Source organism: Esox lucius, chromosome 11 (genome assembly GCF_011004845.1).
Source record: "Esox lucius isolate fEsoLuc1 chromosome 11, fEsoLuc1.pri, whole genome shotgun sequence".
Classification (NCBI taxonomy): Eukaryota; Metazoa; Chordata; class Actinopteri; order Esociformes; family Esocidae; genus Esox; species Esox lucius.
This window is the reverse complement of record NC_047579.1, coordinates 14804919-14824777: the sequence shown is the minus strand read 5'-3', so window position 1 is coordinate 14824777 and position 19859 is coordinate 14804919. Positions and strand designations below refer to the sequence as shown.

Here is a 19859-nt window from a genome sequence, read left to right as displayed (position 1 = left end):
CTACAACCTCCCCATCCATCAGGAGCAGATCTCTGACAATCTGGTTGATTGGTTAAGGCTTTCACTGGACATGGACCTTAGAATAATATGACCAGAAACCAAAACATTAAAGAAAATAATCTCCATGTGACTTCAATGTGAGGCTTATTTTTTCTCTCTCATAACAGGAAAGCAAAACCACAATCACACATCTCCTCTCTTATGATCTGTAAATAAAGGCCACGTTTAACAATGAGCCCAAATTAACTATTAACTTCTTAGGTAACTTTGGCAGTTGGCTGAATTGATTACTATAAACATGTACATCCCAATTCAAGGTGATAAAGGTGAAACACACAGACAACTTAGTGTCATAGAAAATGTTTAATCATCTATAAACGTTCCATTTTAAAGAAATAAGTTATGACTGGTCTACAAAATGTCTATCCTTTTATACATAAGGCTATGGTGTTGTTTTTATCAAGGCATCAGAGAAATCATACAGTGGATGTACTTTCATTCAGCAAGGTAGTGGAATACATTCATAACCATGTTACGTGTTGTCTGGGTGACAGTGTACAACCAACCATGACCTCTTACAAGCAAACAGCCAAAAGCCATAAAACGTTACCCGGAACAAATGCAGCAATCCGTGAGTAACACAGCCCTCCAGCGTCTATTAGAGAGAGCTCATTATGAAAGCTTAAAAAAAAAGACATGTTAAGACTTGGTTTGCTTTTACGGTATGGTTGTATTTCCAAAGAACAAGTTTAGCTCAGTGACTGAAAGGAAGAGGGAATGTTGTGTAATAAAGCCTTGTTTGTCTATGTATCAAAACAAAAATATTTATTGTCTGTTGACAGAAATAGAATAGATGATGTTTACTGTGTCAAGAAAGGGAGTTAGCATATGACTGAGTGTGTGTAAGAGTTAGATACAGTACACTATATTAAATCGACAGAAGGACATTTTATAATATAATTCTAAAATATATAATTCTATCCTACTTTATCACAAACGCTTTTTGTCATATGGTTAGCTGAACAAGGATGTTTTTCGGCAGTACAGGGGCGCTGGAGGTAAATGAACTCCCCGGCCAACAGCCACGATCGAGCTCAAAGGTACCCCGACCTGCCACAAGGAGTGTGGCCTGAAAAGGCAGCTCTGTCTGACATCCACACACCCAAGGCAGCGCTGAGACAATTTGCGTCGCACTCTCCTGTTCCCCCTGAGGGCTTTGTCAGTTGGGTGCAACCAGAATTAGAGCACCTGGCCACACTGATGTATCTGTCCTGTGAGGCAGTGCCTCAGACCAATGGGGCTCGAATGGTTCTGGACCCTGTGACTCTATGACCCACACCCTAAACCTTGGAGGCTTTGGTAATGTGAAAGATACACTTTTTAGGGTTACAGTGTCTTCAACTTAGACTGATTTTTCCCAGTAAATCGGACATGGGCACTCTCAGGTTAGGCATTTTATGCCTGCTACATTGGGTCATCTTAGACTAATACAGTAATACAGTGTCATCTCGGAGTTCAGCCTTCAGAAGGCATTAAACGGCAGGCACTAAAACACTGCATAACTCATTGATTGATGATAGTGATTCTGTGAGTAATTAAATGCCAAGCATATGTCTGTGTTAGCAGCTCTGGGATGACATTTCCCCTAAATATAGACTGAGGATCAGCTTTCCTCCCCCAATCCAAACCGTAATTATTACTGAGAAAAATGTAAAACTGACCCATGACCAGTTTTACATTTTTTACAGTTTTACCACTACCCCTACTCTATTGGTACAGACACCGTATCTAAATTTGATCCACCTGTTGTTGCTAGAATTTTCCTTCACAGCGGGAAATGCATAGTTGTGGTGTATTAAAGGTTTAAAACGGCTTCTAAAGTTTGTAATTTCCACTTTAAAATGTCAGACTCAATTGGCCCTAATGAAAAAATGTGTAAACCCCTTCGCAAAAAAAGGGTATTCATTAAAAATGAATTATAATCCTCTCAACAATTCTCATTTCCTGTTGCTGTGGGATTATTAAAAACAAGACATGGCACCTTTGTGTCACACGTGAGAGACGTCGCTGTTTGACGCTGCCCTCTCTCCCAGAGCGGAAGGCACATGACTGAACCGGCAGCCGGGCACTAGGATGATACCAGGCTTATGCTGGTAGATAAGAGGAGCAGCTTGTTTCTTCTTCTCTTCTCTCTTCTTCTCTCTGATTTTCTGTCGGTCCAGGAAGTAGAAGGCGCCAATTAGGAAGAGGCCGGACGAGGAAACGGTCGCGCAGCAGGCGTAGAACACGTATGAATACTGGCCTGTGCTATCCACCAACATGCCTGAAAAGAAAGGGCAGGAAGCAGTTAGGATAGAAATGCAGTGACACCTATATTTTAACCATGGTACGGGACCCCACAAAATAAAATATTTCCTTTTTGTTCTACATGCGGACATTTGTTGGGAAGAGTTTTGGCTCATTGGCATTTCCTAGAATGCTGTCCACAACGGCAGGTGATGCTATCCTGGTCGCAGTTATTTTAGGGTGGCAGTATGTGTCCTATTGTGAGCACATATTCATCTGAACTGGAATCTTCAGCACAGCACAGCTTTGCCAAGACCCACTGAGTACTGGGCTCACTGGGCTCCCACCAGCAGACACTGACATTTGAGTTTCCATGACAATGTAAACTAGAGTCAACCTTGGTTGTTCAACCGGGACATATTAACCTAACTCGCCCATTTCTCTGAAAACACAGGCATGCATGCACCCAAACACCTATACACACATAAACAGAAACACAAGCACGCCTGCCTGGGGTTGTGTCTTTGGGCTGAGAAATAGTTGCTGACTCATGGACAGAGCCTTAGGCAGATGAATAGTTGCAGACAACAGGACAGAGCCACTGATTATCCAGACCATAACACCCACGCAAACACACACCAGCTGTGGAGAACAGAGCACCCAAGCCTGCGTCTCTGACGTAGGCAACTAGGAAGACAGAACGTTCCGTTTCCCTGTAACGAAATCTGAACCGTCCTTAGTTCTCACATAACATAACAAGTTCACACTGGGCAAACCTCTAAATGAACCCTAACCTCCATGCACCTTATCTACTCTCCTCACCAAACACACCAACACCTGTGGAGAACTCATTCCGCCAAAGAAAGGTTTTAGTTGCAAAATGTTTTTGTCAACAGAAGTAGGGTAAATGTACCCAATTAAGCCCACCAAAATCCCAAAATGTTTAGACATATCTGTTGTTCCGATTTCTTTTCATAGTTAAGTAGAGATAAAAAATAAAGATGAATCTGTCATTTGAGGTTTCATTACTTTTTTATGTTGAGTTAAGATATTTGATACAATATGTAACATGTCCAGATGGGTGTAATAGGTACAGTACCAAGTGTATTAAGCCTGTGGTGTTCTAAATAAGCCTATCGCCTGATTTACTGTTACACATGTCATTGTTATTGAAATGATTGAAAGAAATGTTGTTCATAATCTATGAAACACCTGAAGTATTGCAACTGATCATAGAAACATAAACTTAGCATCTACTTTTGTTTGGCCTTGGAATTCAACTAGAATATAAGATTTCCAACTAAACTAAACGCATTATCCATCAGTAACCTAGTGAGGGCATAGCTAATTGGTGCTGCTCAGCGGTAAGCAAACTCTACGAGCTCAAGGAACCCACCAGATTGGTGGTGGTAACATTTATTGATCCATTAATGGCAAATCTGACTGCCCAAAAATAGAAAGGTACATGGATGTAACAAGCAGATATATTGGTAGCGACATTAAACGTCACACTTTTTTTTATCTGAATCCAAAGACGAAAGTGGGTTTAAAGGGTATGTGGGCTTAATAGGTGTGCTTACACTAAATGGAACAAAACTGTTTTGTTCTTTTATCATCTGTTGACCAAAATGTTTCACAAAAAATTGTTAGGGAACTCAATACACCACTGTTGTTATGGCAAGAACCTACTGACCAGAAATGGTAACTAGTTTAAACTGAGCATGACTTTTTGATTTTGTACACTTGACAAAGAGCACCCAGATAAGATGAAAGATTAGGAAGGGCTGGGCTGGTGGTAAGCTGTTGCTTCTGAGGCAAATGTACTGGTACAGCATGGGGTCCAATCCCGGCAGTAATTCAGCACCCTCACTACTCGATCTCTATTTGAAATGTGGAAGGCAGGGTAGCTTAGTGGTCCAGAGTGTTAGGCCAGTAATCCCCTTGCCAGCTGAAAACTGTTGTTCTGTCCCTGAGTAAGACAGTTGACCCTAACTTTTCCCAGGTCGTTGCAGGCAATGAAAATGTGTTCTTAAGCATACTCACCTGGTAAAAAGAAAATAAAAAATAACCTCTACGAAATTAAACATATTAAACGGTTAAACAAAATGTAATTAAATTAAACTGTCTTATGGACAGGATTAAGCCTTGACCTGAAAAAAAAAAAAAATCAAGCTCAATCGAGATTTCCTCTGGGCTTGATTTTTTGCCCAGGACCGGGCTTAATCTGTGTCCGTGAAACTGGCCGATGAAAACATAAAGCACCAAACATATTGTACGGAGATATTCTGAAAGAGACACCCATTGAAAGGTGCAAAGACACAAACGCGGGTGTACCTGCGAGTGGTGGCCCGATCAAGAGTGTCCCGCTCTCCAGCATGCTGATGAGGCCCAGGGCGGAAGGGAACCGGCTCATCTCCACGGTTTCCATGAGCACGGTGAAGAGCAGAGAGCCAATCACAGACATGGACAGCCCGAAGATCACCACGTAGGCCAGTAGCATCGGGAAGGTGGCGGCCGCGCCGCAGATACCGTTACTCAGGCCGTTGACGAGTAGCGCGGCGGCGAACACATACACAAAGCAACCACTGCCCCTGAGAGGTAGAAGAAGAACACCAAAAGAAATATATACACAGTACCAATCAACAGGTTGGACACACCCATTCAACAGAATGGGTATATATATCCAACTATATATCAAACATTAGCTTTAGGTTGCTGAACCACAGGTCTGGTTTGTGACCCACTTCTAGCCACTTCCTCTCTGCCCGTACCTGAAGCGCGGCAGGCCGAAGAGCAGGGCCGCCACGGGTCTCACGGCAATGTTGACTAGCCCCAGTATGGCCATGAGGAGAGCAGCTCTGTCTTGATCCATACCGTTGGCCGTAGCGTATGGAACCAGGTAGACCAGTGGGACTACAAAACCCAGCATCATCCACGTCACACCCAGGGCGTAAGCACGGTAACGAGCGTTACTGACCAACAGGTCAAAGGCCAGGTGTCTCTTTAAGAATACTGCAAGGTCGCTAACTGTCGTCCTTAATCTCACTTTAAACCCCTCTTTCTCTGGATTCGGAGGACAGCTGATTGGTTGTTTGCTCGCAGCTTCTTGCGGTTGTGTCAATGCCCTCTGACCTCCGTGATTGGCCCCAAGGGGTCTCATGACAGCCCCACACACACAGCAGTTCAACAGTACCCCTCCCAGGACCAGGAAGCTACCTCTCCAGCCAAATTGGGCCAGCAAGAAGTTGGCCAACAGGGGTAAAGTGCTCAGTCCCAGGGCCGTGCCGGTGGACGACAGGGCGTTGGCGAAAGCACGCCGTCGGACAAAGTAGTGCCCCATCATGGTGACAGAGGGCTGGAAAGACAGACAAAAACCCAACCCTGTGAAGCAAGGTAGAACAGCAGAGTTACTGGGGATGATCATTAGGTTGTGAACATTACTGTATAAGGTTTTCCTGAAATACCGGTTGGAGTGTTCCTGGATTTCCTGCTTATCTGTGCCAAATGCGGGGACTCTGTTTACAAACTGTTTTTTCTGTTTACAAACAGTTACCAGAATTCTGCAAACCCTAATGATTACTAACAATGTGTCATAGACTCCAGGACTGTCTTCGATCATCAATTTAAATCCTGACTCACATCTATTGAGTACTAATGGATTTCTTTTTGACTAGGGGTTTGATTGATTCACAAATGTCACTGACTATCTAGTCAAGAATTTCAGGCTGCAGATGTCACCAAACAAACAAAGAACCATGAAGGTACTGTCCATTCCATTTGGTTTTTCCTGGTCCCTATCTATAAGGACAGAATGAAAACAGCAGTCCTCTTTACCTTGAAGTCCAGTTTTGAAAAGCCCTTGATTTAGACAGTGGATACAGTACTGGTATGACCGTCTAAGACCACTGACCTGCGATTATGCTGGTGACGTAGAGCTCAGTAATGGTTCTGGCCAGGGCGCTGACCACCATGCCCAGTCCACTCAGAACCCCGCCCACCATCACTGTGACTCGGCAGCCAAAGCGTTCCACCAGCACACTGCACAGCGGGCCTGCAGAGACAGGAAAACAAGGAGACTGTGAGCGTATAAACATGCACCAAAAACATCACAATGCCTAACAGATTATCCTAATTAGCATCCACGCATCAATGGATATTGAACAATAGTCTGTGGAAATATGACCGGATGCCATTCATTTTCACTCTCCAGAAACATGCTAAAAACAGCTGCTGAAACCCATCTCGTGCAAAAGAAACTAGCTCGGAATGCTCAGGAAGCCTGTTGGCTCAAAGCTAGACATTGGCTTTGTTAACCCAAAAGTGTATGGGAAAATTTCCCCATCCATAGCAACAGGCTTTATCGCTTATCAGTTGCCTGTCTCTCCCCAGAAACATTGCGTTTCTGTTTTATCTGCTTCTGATGTGTAATTCAGCTGTTTGAGTTCATTTAGTCTTTTCACTGGGATAGTTATTTTTCCACAAGAAGGATTCAAAATGGCTGCCCATGTTTAGACATACAGCGGGTAGTTCTCCAGATAACACGTGTCCACTGCTCCAGAGTCCAGGGAGGCTTGCTTTACATTGAAGGAACCGAAAAATGTAAATTCTACGTTTATTTACATATTCAATGATTCTACATAATTTAGTATAGACATGTATACACCCATGTACTTGACTTCTGTCCTAGTAAGCAATGTTTATGTAAGGTGTGAATGCAAGGACATAAAGGTTTGCTTGTTATTGTCTAGCTTGCTTGCGTGAGAAGCTTGCTTGCTTCTCAAGATAACACCATTCTGTCTTATGAGATGATCCCAGATAAGATCGGAATGTGTCCATAATTGGTAAGGGGTCTATTCTTTAGGACTAGTTTTGGGATATAAACTGGAGCTGGGTTTGGGGAAGCTCTCTCTTGCATTGTCCACCCTTCTGCTTGCATCTTGAATCTACAGAGAACTTTTATCTTTGATACTTTTACTGTAATTGTAATACTCTCTTTAGATATTAAATTCATGTTACATTAATTAATTGACTTTTTGTAATTTATCAAAAATGGGTCAATATCCAGTTCCTTCAACCACTCCAACCGACGCTTGACATTGCACATGTTGATGTGTGGCTTGTGTACAGCTGCTTGGCCATGGAAACCCATCTCATGAAATTCCTGACACACAGTTCTTGTCCAGAGGCAGTTTGGAACTCTGTGGAGTGTGATGCAGCACTTTGCAGCCCTGCTCTGTGAGTTTCCGTGGTCTATCGCTTTGTGCCTGGGCTGTTGTTGCTTTAAGACGCTTCCACTTGACTTTATAGCACTTACAGCTGACCAGGGCAGATCTGGTATGTCATGAATTTCACAAACTGACTTGTGGCAAAGATGGCATCCTATGAGAGTGCCATGTTTAAAGCCACTGAGCTCCTCAACATGACCCATTGTCCTGCCGATGTCTGTCTATGGAGATTTCATGGCTTTGTGCTGGATTTTTTGCACCTGTGAGCAATGGGTATGTCTTTTTTTATATACAGTATCTCACAAAAGTAAGTACACCCCTCGCATTTTTTTTACAATGTAAAGTAGTTAGTGTACAGCTTGTATAACATTGTAAACTTGCTGTCCCCTCAAAAAAATACAACACACAGTCATTAATGTCTAAACCGTTGGCAACAAAAGTGAGTACACCCCTAAGTGAAAATGTCCAAATTAGGCCCAATTAGCCATTTTCCCTCCCTGTTGTCATGTGACTAGTTAGTATTACAAGGTCCCAGGTGTGAATGGGGAGCAGGTGTGTTAAATTTGGTCCCTCATACTGATCACTGGAAGTTCAACATGGCACCTCATGGCAAAGAACTCTCTGAGGATCTGAAAAAAAGAAGTGTTGCTCTACATAAAGATGGCATAGGCTATAAGAAGATTGCCAAGACCCTGAAACTGATCTGCAGCATGGTGGCCAAGACCATACAGAGGTTAAACAGGACAGGTTCCACTCAGAACAGGCCTCGCCATGATCGACCAAAGAAGTTGAGTGCACATGCTCAGCGTCATATCCAGAGGTTGTCTTTGGGAAATAGACATATGAGTGCTTCCAGCATTGCTGCAGAGGTTGAAGGGGTGGGGGGTCAGCCTGTCAGTGCTCAGACCATACCCGCACACTGAATCAAATTGGTCTGCATGGCTGTCGTCCTAGAAGGAAGCCTCTTCTAAAGATGATGCACAAGAAAGCCCGCAAACAGACTAAGGACATGGATTACTGGAACCATGTCCTGTGGTCTGATGAGACCAAGATAAACTTATTTGGTCAAGTGTGTGTGGCGGCAACCAGGTGAGGAGTACAAAGACAAGTGTGTCTTGCCTACAGTCAAACATGGTGGTGGGAATGTCATGGTCTGGGGCTGCATGAGTGCTGGGGAACTACAGTTAATTGAGGGAACCATGAATGCTAACATGTACTGTGACATACTGAAGCAGAGCATGATCACCATCCCTTCGGAGACTGGGCTGCTGGGCAGTATTCCAACATGATAACGACCCCAAACACACCTCCAAGACAACCACTGCCTTGCTAAAGAAGCTGAGGGTAAAGGTGATGGACTGGCCACGCATGTCTCCAGACCTAAACCCTATTAAGCATCTGTGGGGCATCCTCAAATGGAAGGTGGAGTAGCGCAAGGTCTCTAACATCCACCATCTCTGTGATGTCATCATGGAGGAGTGGAAGAGGACTCCAGTGGCAACCAGTGAAGCTCTGGCGAACTCCATGCCAAAGAGGGTTAAGGCAGTGCTGGAAAATAATGGTGGCCACACAAAATCTTAACACCTTGGGGTGTACTCACTTGTGTTGCCAGTGGCTTAGACATTAATGTCTGTGTGTTGTGTTATTTTGAGGGGACAGCATATTTACAATGTTATACATGCTGTACACTCACTACTTTACATTGTAGCAAAGTGTCATTTCTTCAGTGTAGTCACATGAAAAGATGTAATCAAATATTTGCAAAAATGTGAGGGGTGTAATCACTTTTGTGAGATACCGTATATCTTCCATAAAGTAGATATTTAGTTTTGAAAAGTTTGGACAACAAACACAGTTTTTTCATTGTATATGGCACAACAGAACATTCAAAGCCATGTTTGTTTTAGGGGCGGACGCACTGAGTTAGGGAAGCCTAATCAGACTTACCAGTGCTAATCATTCTCACAGAGAATCCACAGATCTATACTGTGAATACCGTGCTAGTCAAGTGCTGGTCCATGCCTGGTAGAGGCCTGGAAGACAAGTCAAAACATGGCCTGGGTTGATTGAAACCCCTAATGCAATCACAGAGGAGAATGTCCAACAAGGGTTAAGGTGTTTTGATGCAGCACTCAAGCAAATATGTTTGCCATTGCCTGAAGCAAACAGCCAAGGCCAAGACCAAAAAAACATTACTAACCATGTTGCATGTTCCTACAGAAAAAGATGATTAAGTCATCAAGTTAAAATACTGAAACTAATTTGTTGATGTAAACTATTGGAATTATAATTTTTCGGCTCTTAAAACTGATCAAAGCTAAAGGAAATACATTTCAGGCTAATTGAATCGAATGAACATGAAATTCAAAGGACCGAGGACTGAAAGCTCCTAATACTTTCTTTGATGTGGGAATAATGAGTGCATTCCTTGGGCTGTTTTTGCTCTTTGCCATGATTACGTCTGCTCCTGTCATGTGGTCTAGCTTGGTCTTTCTAGAACTTTCCCCAGGCCCTATATCTCCCTCTCCAACCCTCCCTCCATTTTTCCCTCCCTCAACATGTCCTTACATGTTGCCCTCCCACAACCCATCCCTTCGCCTCTGCTTTTCTCGTTGTCCCACATCAACATCGGTCTGGATATTTTTACCCACGATATGGATTTGCCATAGTATTTCAAGACTATTACTCGATTACATCTTGGGTCCATCTCCCACTACATCCCTCCCTCCACCCACCCCTTGTCTCTCCCTCCATCTCTCCTGTCATCCCCCTCTCCTTTCCTCTCTCTGCTCCTACCCATGTGGATCACTCCATCTCTTTTCCCTCTCTCCCCCATCTCTTCCACATTCCCACCCTCCAGTTGTTTTCCCGTCCATCACTCCAGATACAACCACTTAAAATCTATCCAGCCCAATGGTAAGTCAGCTGTTGTTTTACAATTATGTTTAAGTTATTTAGCAGCCGTGTGATTTACAGTAGCGGAAGCACAGGAAACATGGTAACGCAAATCAGTCACTATACAACATAATGAATGGCTATTCTGACCAGCAAAATCTGAAATTTAAGCACACTGAAGTAACACAACGCTGCCTAGATTATTTAATAATTTAAATAAATCTGTCTTACTGTCTATATGTTATGGTCTTGGGTCTGGATAACAGTGTCTGCTAATGACAGGCTGAATCTCAAATCGCATACTATGCATACTATATAGTATGCCAGAAGATTAGTATGCCCCAAACCATAGTACGCTGGAAATAGCATGCCAAAAGTGCTGGGATGGTGTACTATTTCTGTTGGATTAAAGCTTGCATACTTTTTGTGGTACTATAGACCACAACCCCTTGCATAGGGGTTTGCAACAATGCTCTCATCTTTTCACTTGACGAGAAAGTCAGATAATATAAGCTATATTGATAGTTATTGCAAAACACCAGTCTCAACTTCACCAGTGAAGTGGCTACTCCAGGATACTGGCCTCCTAGGCAGAGTTGCAAAGACTGGCCAATAAAAAGAAAAGATTGAGATAGGCAAAAGAACACAGACACTGGACAGAGGAAGAACTCTGCCCAGAAGGCCAGCATCCTGGAGTCGCCTCTTCACTGTTGATGTTGAGACTGGTGTTTTACTTAAATGAAGCTGCTATTTGAGGACCTGTGAGGCGTCTGTTTATCAAACTAGACACTCTAATGTATTTGTCCTCTTGCTCAGTTGTGCACCGGGGCCTCCCACTCCTCTTTCTATTCTGGTTAGAGACCGTTTGCTCTGTTCTGTGAATTGGTTTCTGGCCATTTTGAGCCTGTAATTTAACCCACAACTGCTGATGCTCTAGATACTTAACTAACCTAAAGAAGGCCAGTTTCATTGCTTCTTTAATCAGCACATCTGTGCTAACATAATAGCAAAAGGGTTTTCTAATGATCACATAGCCTTTTAAAATGATGAACTTGGATTAGCAAACACAGCGGGCCTTTGGAACACAGGAGTGATGGTGAATGATAATGGGCCTCTGCACACAAGATGTCCCCATTCTATTAAAAACATAGTTTCCAGCTTCAATAGTCATTTACAACATTAACAATGTCTACAATGTGTTTCTGATCAATTTTATGTTATTTTAATGGACAAAAAATGCTTTTCTTGTGAAGGACATTTTTAAGTGACCCCAAACTTTGGAATGGTAGCGTAGGTTAACATTATTAGCTTTTTTAGGCACAATCCATTAAGTGCAGATGTTAATTTTATATATCTAGCTGTAGCCAGCTACCTTTGTTCAAACAAGGTAAACTTTGGCAGTGTAAAGTTAGTATTCAGTCTCGCTAGCATTATCTCAAGTCTTATGACTATTCCAAGTATTAAGACACTAGTACTACTGGCTTGTAAGCTATTCAAAAGGCCAGTGACAAAAGCCATACAGTACATTAATGCAGTTTGTAGTGGAAGTAAACTTTTCACAAAAAACTTTTGTCAGTTTAACACAATGCTTAATGGTGTCTAGCTAAGTATTCAAACTTGGTGTGATGTTAATGTGCGACTAAATGAATCTAATGTTGAGCAATTTTATGATCATACTGTTATCATACATAATGGAGAGAAGCATATCATAGTGACATAGTGGAGAAGAGCAAAACATACTGACATAGTGGAGAAGAGCAAAACATACTGACATAGTGGAGAAGAGCAAAACATACTGACATAGTGGAGAGGAGCACAACATACTGAAATAGTGATGAGGAGCACAACATACTGAAATAGTGATGAGGAGCACAACATACTGACATAGAGGAGAGGAGCACAACATACTGAAATAGAGGAGAGGAGCACAACATACTGACATAGAGGAGAGGAGCACAACATACTGACAGTGGAGAGGAGCACATCATACTGACATAGTGGAGAGAAGCACAACATACTGACATAGTGGAGAGAAGCACAACATACTGACATAGTGGAGAGGAGCACAACATACTGACATAGTGATGAGGAGCACAACATACTGACATAGAGGAGAGAAGCACAACATACTGACATAGTGGAGAGAAGCACAACATACTGACATAGTGGAGAGGAGCACAACATACTGACACAGTGATGAGGAGCACAACATACTGACATAATGATGAGGAGCACAACATACTGACATAGAGGAGAGGAGCACAACATACTGACATAGAGGAGAGGAGCACAACATACTGACATAGAGGAGAGGAGCACAACATACTGACATAGAGGAGAGGAGCACAACATACTGACATAGAGGAGAGGAGCACAACATACTGACATAGTGGAGAGAAGCACAACATACTGACATAGTGGAGAGAAGCACAACATACTGACATAGTGGAGAGAAACAAAACATACTGACATAGTGGAGAGGAGCACAACATACTGACACAGTGATGAGGAGCACAACATACTGACACAGTGATGAGGAGCACAACATACTGACATAGAGGAGAGGAGCACAACATACTGACACAGTGATGAGGAGCACAACATACTGACACAGTGATGAGGAGCACAACATACTGACATAGAGGAGAGGAGCACAACATACTGACACAGTGATGAGGAGCACAACATACTGACATAGAGGAGAGGAGCACAACATACTGACATAGAGGAGAGGAGAACAACATACTGACATAGTGGAGAGGAGCACAACATACTGACATAGAGGAGAGGAGCACAACATACTGACATAGAGGAGAGGAGCACATCATACTGACATAGTGGAGAGGAGCACAACATACTGACATAGTGGAGAGGAGCACAACATACTGACATAGTGGAGAGAAGCACAACATACTGACATAGTGGAGAGGAGCAAAACATACTGACATAGTGATGAGGAGCACAACATACTGACATAGAGGAGAGGAGCAAAACATACTGACATAGTGATGAGGAGCACAACATACTGACATAGTGGAGAGGAGCACATCATACTGACATAGCGGAGAGAAGCACATCATACTGACATAGAGAGAAGTACATCATACTGACATAGCGGAGAGAAGCACATCATACTGACATAGAGAGAAGTACATCATACTGACATAGCAGAGAGAAGCACATCATACTGACATAGTGGAGAGAAGCACATCATACTGACATAGAGAGAAGCACATCATACTGACATAGCAGAGAGAAGCACATCATACTGACATAGAGAGAAGCACATCATACTGACATAGAGGAGAGAAGCACATCATACAGACATAGAGAGAAGCACATAATACTGACATAGAGGAGAGAAGCACATCATACTGACATAGAGAGAAGCACATCATACTGACATAGAGAGAAGCACATCATACTGACATAGCAGAGAGAAGCACATCATACTGACATAGTGGAGAGAAGCAAGTCATACTGACATAGAGAGAAGCAGATCATACTGACATAGCAGAGAGAAGCACATCATACTGACATAGCAGAGAGAAGCACATCATACTGACATAGTGGAGAGAAGCACATCAGACTGACATAGCAGAGAGAAGCACATCACACTGACATAGAGAGAAGCACATCATACTGACATAGAGAGAAGCACATCATACTGACATAGAGGAGAGAAGCACATCATACAGACATAGAAAGAAGCACATCGTACAGACATAGAAAGAAGCACATCATACAGAAATAGTTGAGAAGCACGTCACACTGACATCATAGAGAGCAGCATGTCACACTGACATGGCAGAGATAAGCGCCCCTGGAAGGAGAGTTGGATACTGAGATTAAGACATTTACTCAAGAGCCCAACAACCGGGAATTTATATTATGATAATATGCCTCATCAATTCAACTGACAGATCAACCCCACAGACATTAATATTTACTGGAGTAAATAGCCTGAGAAAATGTGCTGGTTATTTGGCCACTGTGGTATGGTACAAGACTCATCACATCGCCGTAAATCACAATGTTCCTGTACAATATATTCCTCTTGTATAGAAAGACAGAGGAGGTACATGAGGCCAGGCAGGTCAGGGAGGGCGATGGATAGATAAATAAGCACTGGGTCACTAGAACAATGGACTCCTGGTCCTGTTTATCCAGTCTGGCCCTGAGCTCCCACCCTGTAATAACAAATGGCAGCTGAGTCACACACACAGGGTCGGACACACGCAGGTTTCAACACTGACAAACAGACACTGTTAACAAAACTCCTCACCTCTTACTGTAACCTACACAGCCTGGAAGGAAACTCCTCAGTGTGGAGGCCAGGGGGGCATGTGTGTGTGTGCCTGAACCAGTGCCAATGTCACAGAAATCAGGTCTAGCTCCGGGAAAGACACTCAATCTTAACCACTCTGGATATACACACAGCTGTGTCAGAAGACACTCCCTAACACGTGTGTGTGTGTGTGTGTGTGTGTGTGCGCGTGCCTACAGTTACGCAATGACAAGAAATTAGTAAGGCGCCCTACCACCAACATGCAGCACGGCTGTCATGATAGCAGGGACCCAGGATGTTTCAGTGTTGCTGGTGCCGAACTCGATCTGCAGCTCTGTGTAGAAGATCCCAATACAGGAGGGGAAGGCCAGCGTCAGAGCCAGGACCAGGATGGTAGCCACCAGCACCACCCAACCCCAGCCCCCGTCCGGGGCCATCTGTTGGGCTGGCCCATGCCCGGGCAGCCCCTTCCCTGGTTCTCTGAACGGTGTGTTGTGGTGGCCGGAATCGTTCACCTCCTCTTGGTCCTCAGAGTCACTGCCTGTGCTCCTCCTGTGGCTGGACCTTGTCGACAGCTGGGACTTGCGCTTCTCGGCCTCTCGACTGTCTCCGGGACCTTCGGCCCAGACCTCAGGACCCGTGGGCCCCTGGGGATTCTCGTCTTCGCTCACCCGCCTCAGTAGAAGCGTTTCCTCCTGGGTCTGACTCTGTCTGTACCTCTGGGTCCTGTGGGACTGAGACTGTCTGACCTCTACCTCCAACCCCTCTGTCATTCTGCCTGGGTGGCGGCTTGTGGTTCTGCTAGACCTGTTTCCTGTGTGGAGGATGACACGGGAGGATGACACGGGAGGGAGAGACGGAAGGGTGGGGAATGGGTGAGGAGATGAGGTGGTGAGGGAGGAGGTGAGAGGGATGAGGGGGAATAGTTGGGTAGGAGGGAGAAAGAGGAGGAGAGGGTTACGGATGGGAAGGAGGAGAAGTTAAAATAAAATTGGGAGAAGGAAGACATGAAGCTAGAGGGAGAGAAGGGTGTTGTGTTACTGTGGAGCAGTTTCTAAGACTGGGTGTGGTAAACAGTTCTGTCAAAGACATCTGCATCAGCCCAATGTTTAAACACTTAGCTGATGCTCTGATCCAGCAAAATGTACAGTAAGTGCAATCATTTTAAAGAAATTTGATAAAACAACCACACAGCTTTCTAATCAATGGATTTGTTATCAGCAGTGCAGGAAAGACAATACAAAGTAAACATAATAAATAAAGTACACAAAAGACAACAGAGGACCACCGCTGAAACTATGAATATAATGTTATTGTATTCAGAGAAACAAAGCAGGGCATTAAAAGTAATGTTCTTCTTCAAGTACACTTTTCATAGGCTAAAGATCTACTATATTACAGCAAATGTTTGTCAAAAATATACACTCACCTAAAGGATTATTAGGAACACCACACTAATACTGTATTTGACCCCCTTTCGCCTTCAGAACTGCCTTTATTCTACGTGGCATTGATTCAACAAGGTGCTGAAAGCATTCTTTAGAAATGTTGGCCCATATTGATAGGATAGCGTCTTGCAGTTGATGGAGATTTGTGGGATGCACATCCAGGGCACGAAGCTCCTGTTCCACCACATCCCAAAGATGCTCTGTTGGGTTGAGTTTGGGTGACTGTGGGGGCCATTTCAGTACAGTGAACTCATTGTCATGTTTAAGAAACCAATTTGAAATGATTCGAGCTTTGTGACATGGTGCATTATCCTGCTGGAAGTAGCCATCAGAGGATGGGTACATGGTGGTCATAAAGGGATGGACATGGTCAGAAACAATGCTCAGGTAGGCAGTGGCATTTAAACGATGCCCAATTGGCACTAAGGGGCCTAAAGTGTGCCAAGAAAACATCCCCCACACCATTACACCACCACCAGCAGCCTGCACAGTGGTAACAAGGCATGATGGATCCATGTTCTCATTCTGTTCACGCCAAATTCTGACTCTACCATCTGAATGTCTCAACAGAAATCGAGACTCATCATACCAGGCAACATTCTTCCAGTCTTCAACTGTCCAATTTTGGTGAGCTTGTGCAATTTGTAGCCTATTTTTCCTATTTGTAGTGGAGATGAGTGGTACCTGGTGGGGTCTTCTGCTGTTGTAGCCCATCCGCTTCAAGGTTGTGCGTGTTGTGGCTTCACAAATGTTTTGCTGCATACCTCGGTTGTAACGAGTGGTTATTTCAGTCAAAGTTGCTCTTCTATCAGCTTGAATCAGTCGGCCCATTCTCCTCTGACCTCTAGCATCAACAAGGCATTTTCACCTACAGGACTGCCGCATACTGGATGTTTTTCCCTTTTCACACCATTCTTTGTAAACCCTAGAAATGGTTGTGCGTGAAAATCCCAGTAACTGAGCAGATTGTGAAATATTCAGACTGGCCCGTCTGGCACCAACAACCATGCCACGCTCAAAATTGCTTAAATCACCTTTCTTTCCCATTCTGACATTCAGTCTGGAGTTCAGGAGATTGTCTTGACCAGGACCACACCCCTAAATGCATTGAAGCAACTGCTATGTGATTGGTTGATTAGATAATCGCATTAATGAGAAATTGAACAGGTGTTCCTAATAATCCTTTAGGTGAGTGTATATTATATTTCGACCAATGCATACATTAGAACTCACACATTAGAACTGTCTCTCAACTCACATTAACCATCCATTACTGGTATTGACAAGCAGGGGGGAGTGGGGTAAAATGAACCTGTGGGTAAGTTGACCCACCCCCTGTATCTAGACTACGGTTAATTTTTCCGACGTGACCATATATTCAGGAAGAACACAACATTTCCAGCTGGCAGTGATGAAGAAACAACTAGTTTCTTTTTACACCATTTATTTTTGGGATTGTCAAAGTAATTTTTTTACATGTCAGGTGTAATGACTGTTAAAGCAAATTTAACCAGGTCTAACAATATACATCATGCATGTTGGTGAATTGCCACTGTATAAAAAAGTGCATTGTTTTTCTTTTTCCAAAAGTGGTGGCTGTGGTGCAAGATAAGCCAAAGGCTCGGAGGTAAGTTGAACCAATGGCTGGCTGCTTTTACAACATTTGAATCTCGGGCAAATAGCTGACCTGATTCATCCAAATTACTAGAACAGAATTGGGCTGCCTTTGTAAAATACTACTCTTGAATACAGCCAATAGCTGGCCAAATGGCCAAAGAGGAAATAATTCCTCTTTGGCTCTTTGGAATTGATTTGCCCAGTTATGAAGATATTTAATGAAGGTTCTGTGTAGACAATGAGTGTGTGCCAACAGCTTTCAGTTCCCAGGAACATCCTTGGATTTTGGTTTTTATAATTTGCAATGCGATTGTATTTCTGTATTTTGTTACGGTCTACCACCTCTTGGTTCTGTAACTCATCATTAGATTTTTGTTGTTTGTTGTTACTTTGGTGATCTAATAGTACTGTTTTGTATTCAAACATTTATATGACGACTGAAAATATGCAAGATAGTTTGGAAAGGGTCAATGCATTATTCAATTACTAAATTGTGTTCAGGTTTTGATGTTTTTTCAGGTTTTGATTTTTATTGACTATGATCATCTAACCCCTTGACTATGATCATCTTACCCCTTGACTATGATCATCTTACCCCTTGACTATGATCATCTTACCCCTTGACTATTATCATCTTACCCCTTGACTATGATCATCTTACCCCTTGACTATGATCATCTTACCCCTTGACTATTATCATCTTACCCCTTGACTATTATCATCTTACCCCTTGACTATGATCAACTTACCCCTTGACTATGATCATCTTACCCCTTGACTATGATCATCTTACCCCTTGACTATTATCATCTTACCCCTTGACTATGATCAACTTACCCCTTGACTATGATCATCTTACCCCTTGACTATGATCATCTTACCCCTTGACTATGATCATCTTACCCCTTGACTATGATCATCTTACCCCTTGACTATGATCATCTTACCCCTTGACTATGATCATCTTACCCCCACCATGGGCAAGTTGATCCACAGGACCACATTAATATGAACAGTCATATTTTCAAGGCCCTTTGTCATTGGTGCATTATAGTCACTTGACAGGCAATGCCCTTAAATAAAGGTAAATGTATACATTTTATTTCTGTCCCCTTTTCCCTTGACTGTGGAAACGTAAGCAAAGCTTAGCTTACCCCACACTCCCCTACCTACAAATATTATTGGAATTAAATGGAAAGTCTTAATAGACAATATACAAAGCTATACATCTGTAATAGTCACAACTGTACAATCCACCTAAAAAAAAATCTTAAAAAGATAAAATACAAGCAACGCTCACATTGATTAGGCTGTAAAACAAGTTTACAAAAAGCTGAAATCATATAGGCCTATCCCAAACCAATCCCATTGTTTTCCACACCTTGAAGAGCCCGTCAAAAAAATTACTTTCAGATTTTTTCATAGGGGTTCTATTATTATTTGGATAACGGGGTTCTAATCATAATGAATTCCCTGTAAATATTATGTACCTTCACATTTACGCTGGCAACCGGTGCTGCCTGATCAATGATCTCCCCATGTCCGCGTCGGGGCGACAACACAAAGCTTTATCCGTGTGAAATTATCTTCTCCTGAAGTCTCGCGCCGCACGGTATGCTGTGTGAGCAGAGACCATAGCCGACTGCACAGTCTTGCGTCAGCTCGCAGCTCTCCAACTCAAAAAGGCTGTCCCATCAAATCCTGGTGAATTTATGGGCTGATTCAATCGTCTCTCTTGTTCTCAACTTTCATTAGCCGGTCTGACTGGCGGGGCGCCATCACGCACAGTTACAGCACTGGACAAACCTCCCACGGATCCCGAATTATCCAACCTGGTACAGGCGAGCCGCCTGAGGAAATCCGCCTTTGTCATTACTGTAATCCTTAAGTCTAGTATTCACTTTCTATAAAGACTTAATAATAGAAATTCCAATCATCGAAATTATCATACACAGCACGCCATAGTGTGTGTGCTGTTTGACTCAATCCCTGCATATTTCTGTTGTTGGTTTTTGAATAATTGTATCCTCTTTTCTTGCCTGCGCATTTGTCTCCATGGGAACAACAGCCAGGGCTTGCACCTGCTGCTAAACCGCCATA

General features: G+C 43.2%; 1 protein-coding gene across 1 annotated transcript; it reads right to left on the bottom strand.

The window, feature by feature from the left end:
- Nucleotides 1-344: 344 nt before the first annotated feature.
- On the bottom strand, nucleotides 345-19637 carry slc16a5b (solute carrier family 16 member 5b). Its single transcript, XM_010903483.3, has 6 exons — nucleotides 19250-19637; nucleotides 14948-15508; nucleotides 6197-6337; nucleotides 5058-5667; nucleotides 4621-4877; nucleotides 345-2323 (listed from the first exon to the last, which is right to left on the bottom strand). The coding sequence occupies exons 2-6, from the start codon at nucleotides 15465-15467 to the stop codon at nucleotides 2049-2051; spliced, it is 1803 nt and encodes a 600-aa protein (XP_010901785.1). The 5' UTR covers nucleotides 15468-15508; nucleotides 19250-19637; the 3' UTR covers nucleotides 345-2048.
- Nucleotides 19638-19859: the final 222 nt, after the last annotated feature.

Excerpts from the sequence above, each read along its gene's own strand:
- slc16a5b (XM_010903483.3), bottom strand. The coding sequence starts at position 15,467 with ATGACAGAGGGGTTGGAGGTAGAGGTCAGACAGTCTCAGTCCCACAGG. Across the intron at positions 4,878-5,057 it reads TTCGGCCTGCCGCGCTTCAG|GGGCAGTGGTTGCTTTGTGT; the intron begins GTACGGGCAGAG and ends TCTACCTCTCAG. Across the intron at positions 2,324-4,620 it reads GATCGGGCCACCACTCGCAG|GCATGTTGGTGGATAGCACA; the intron begins GTACACCCGCGT and ends CTTTCTTTTCAG.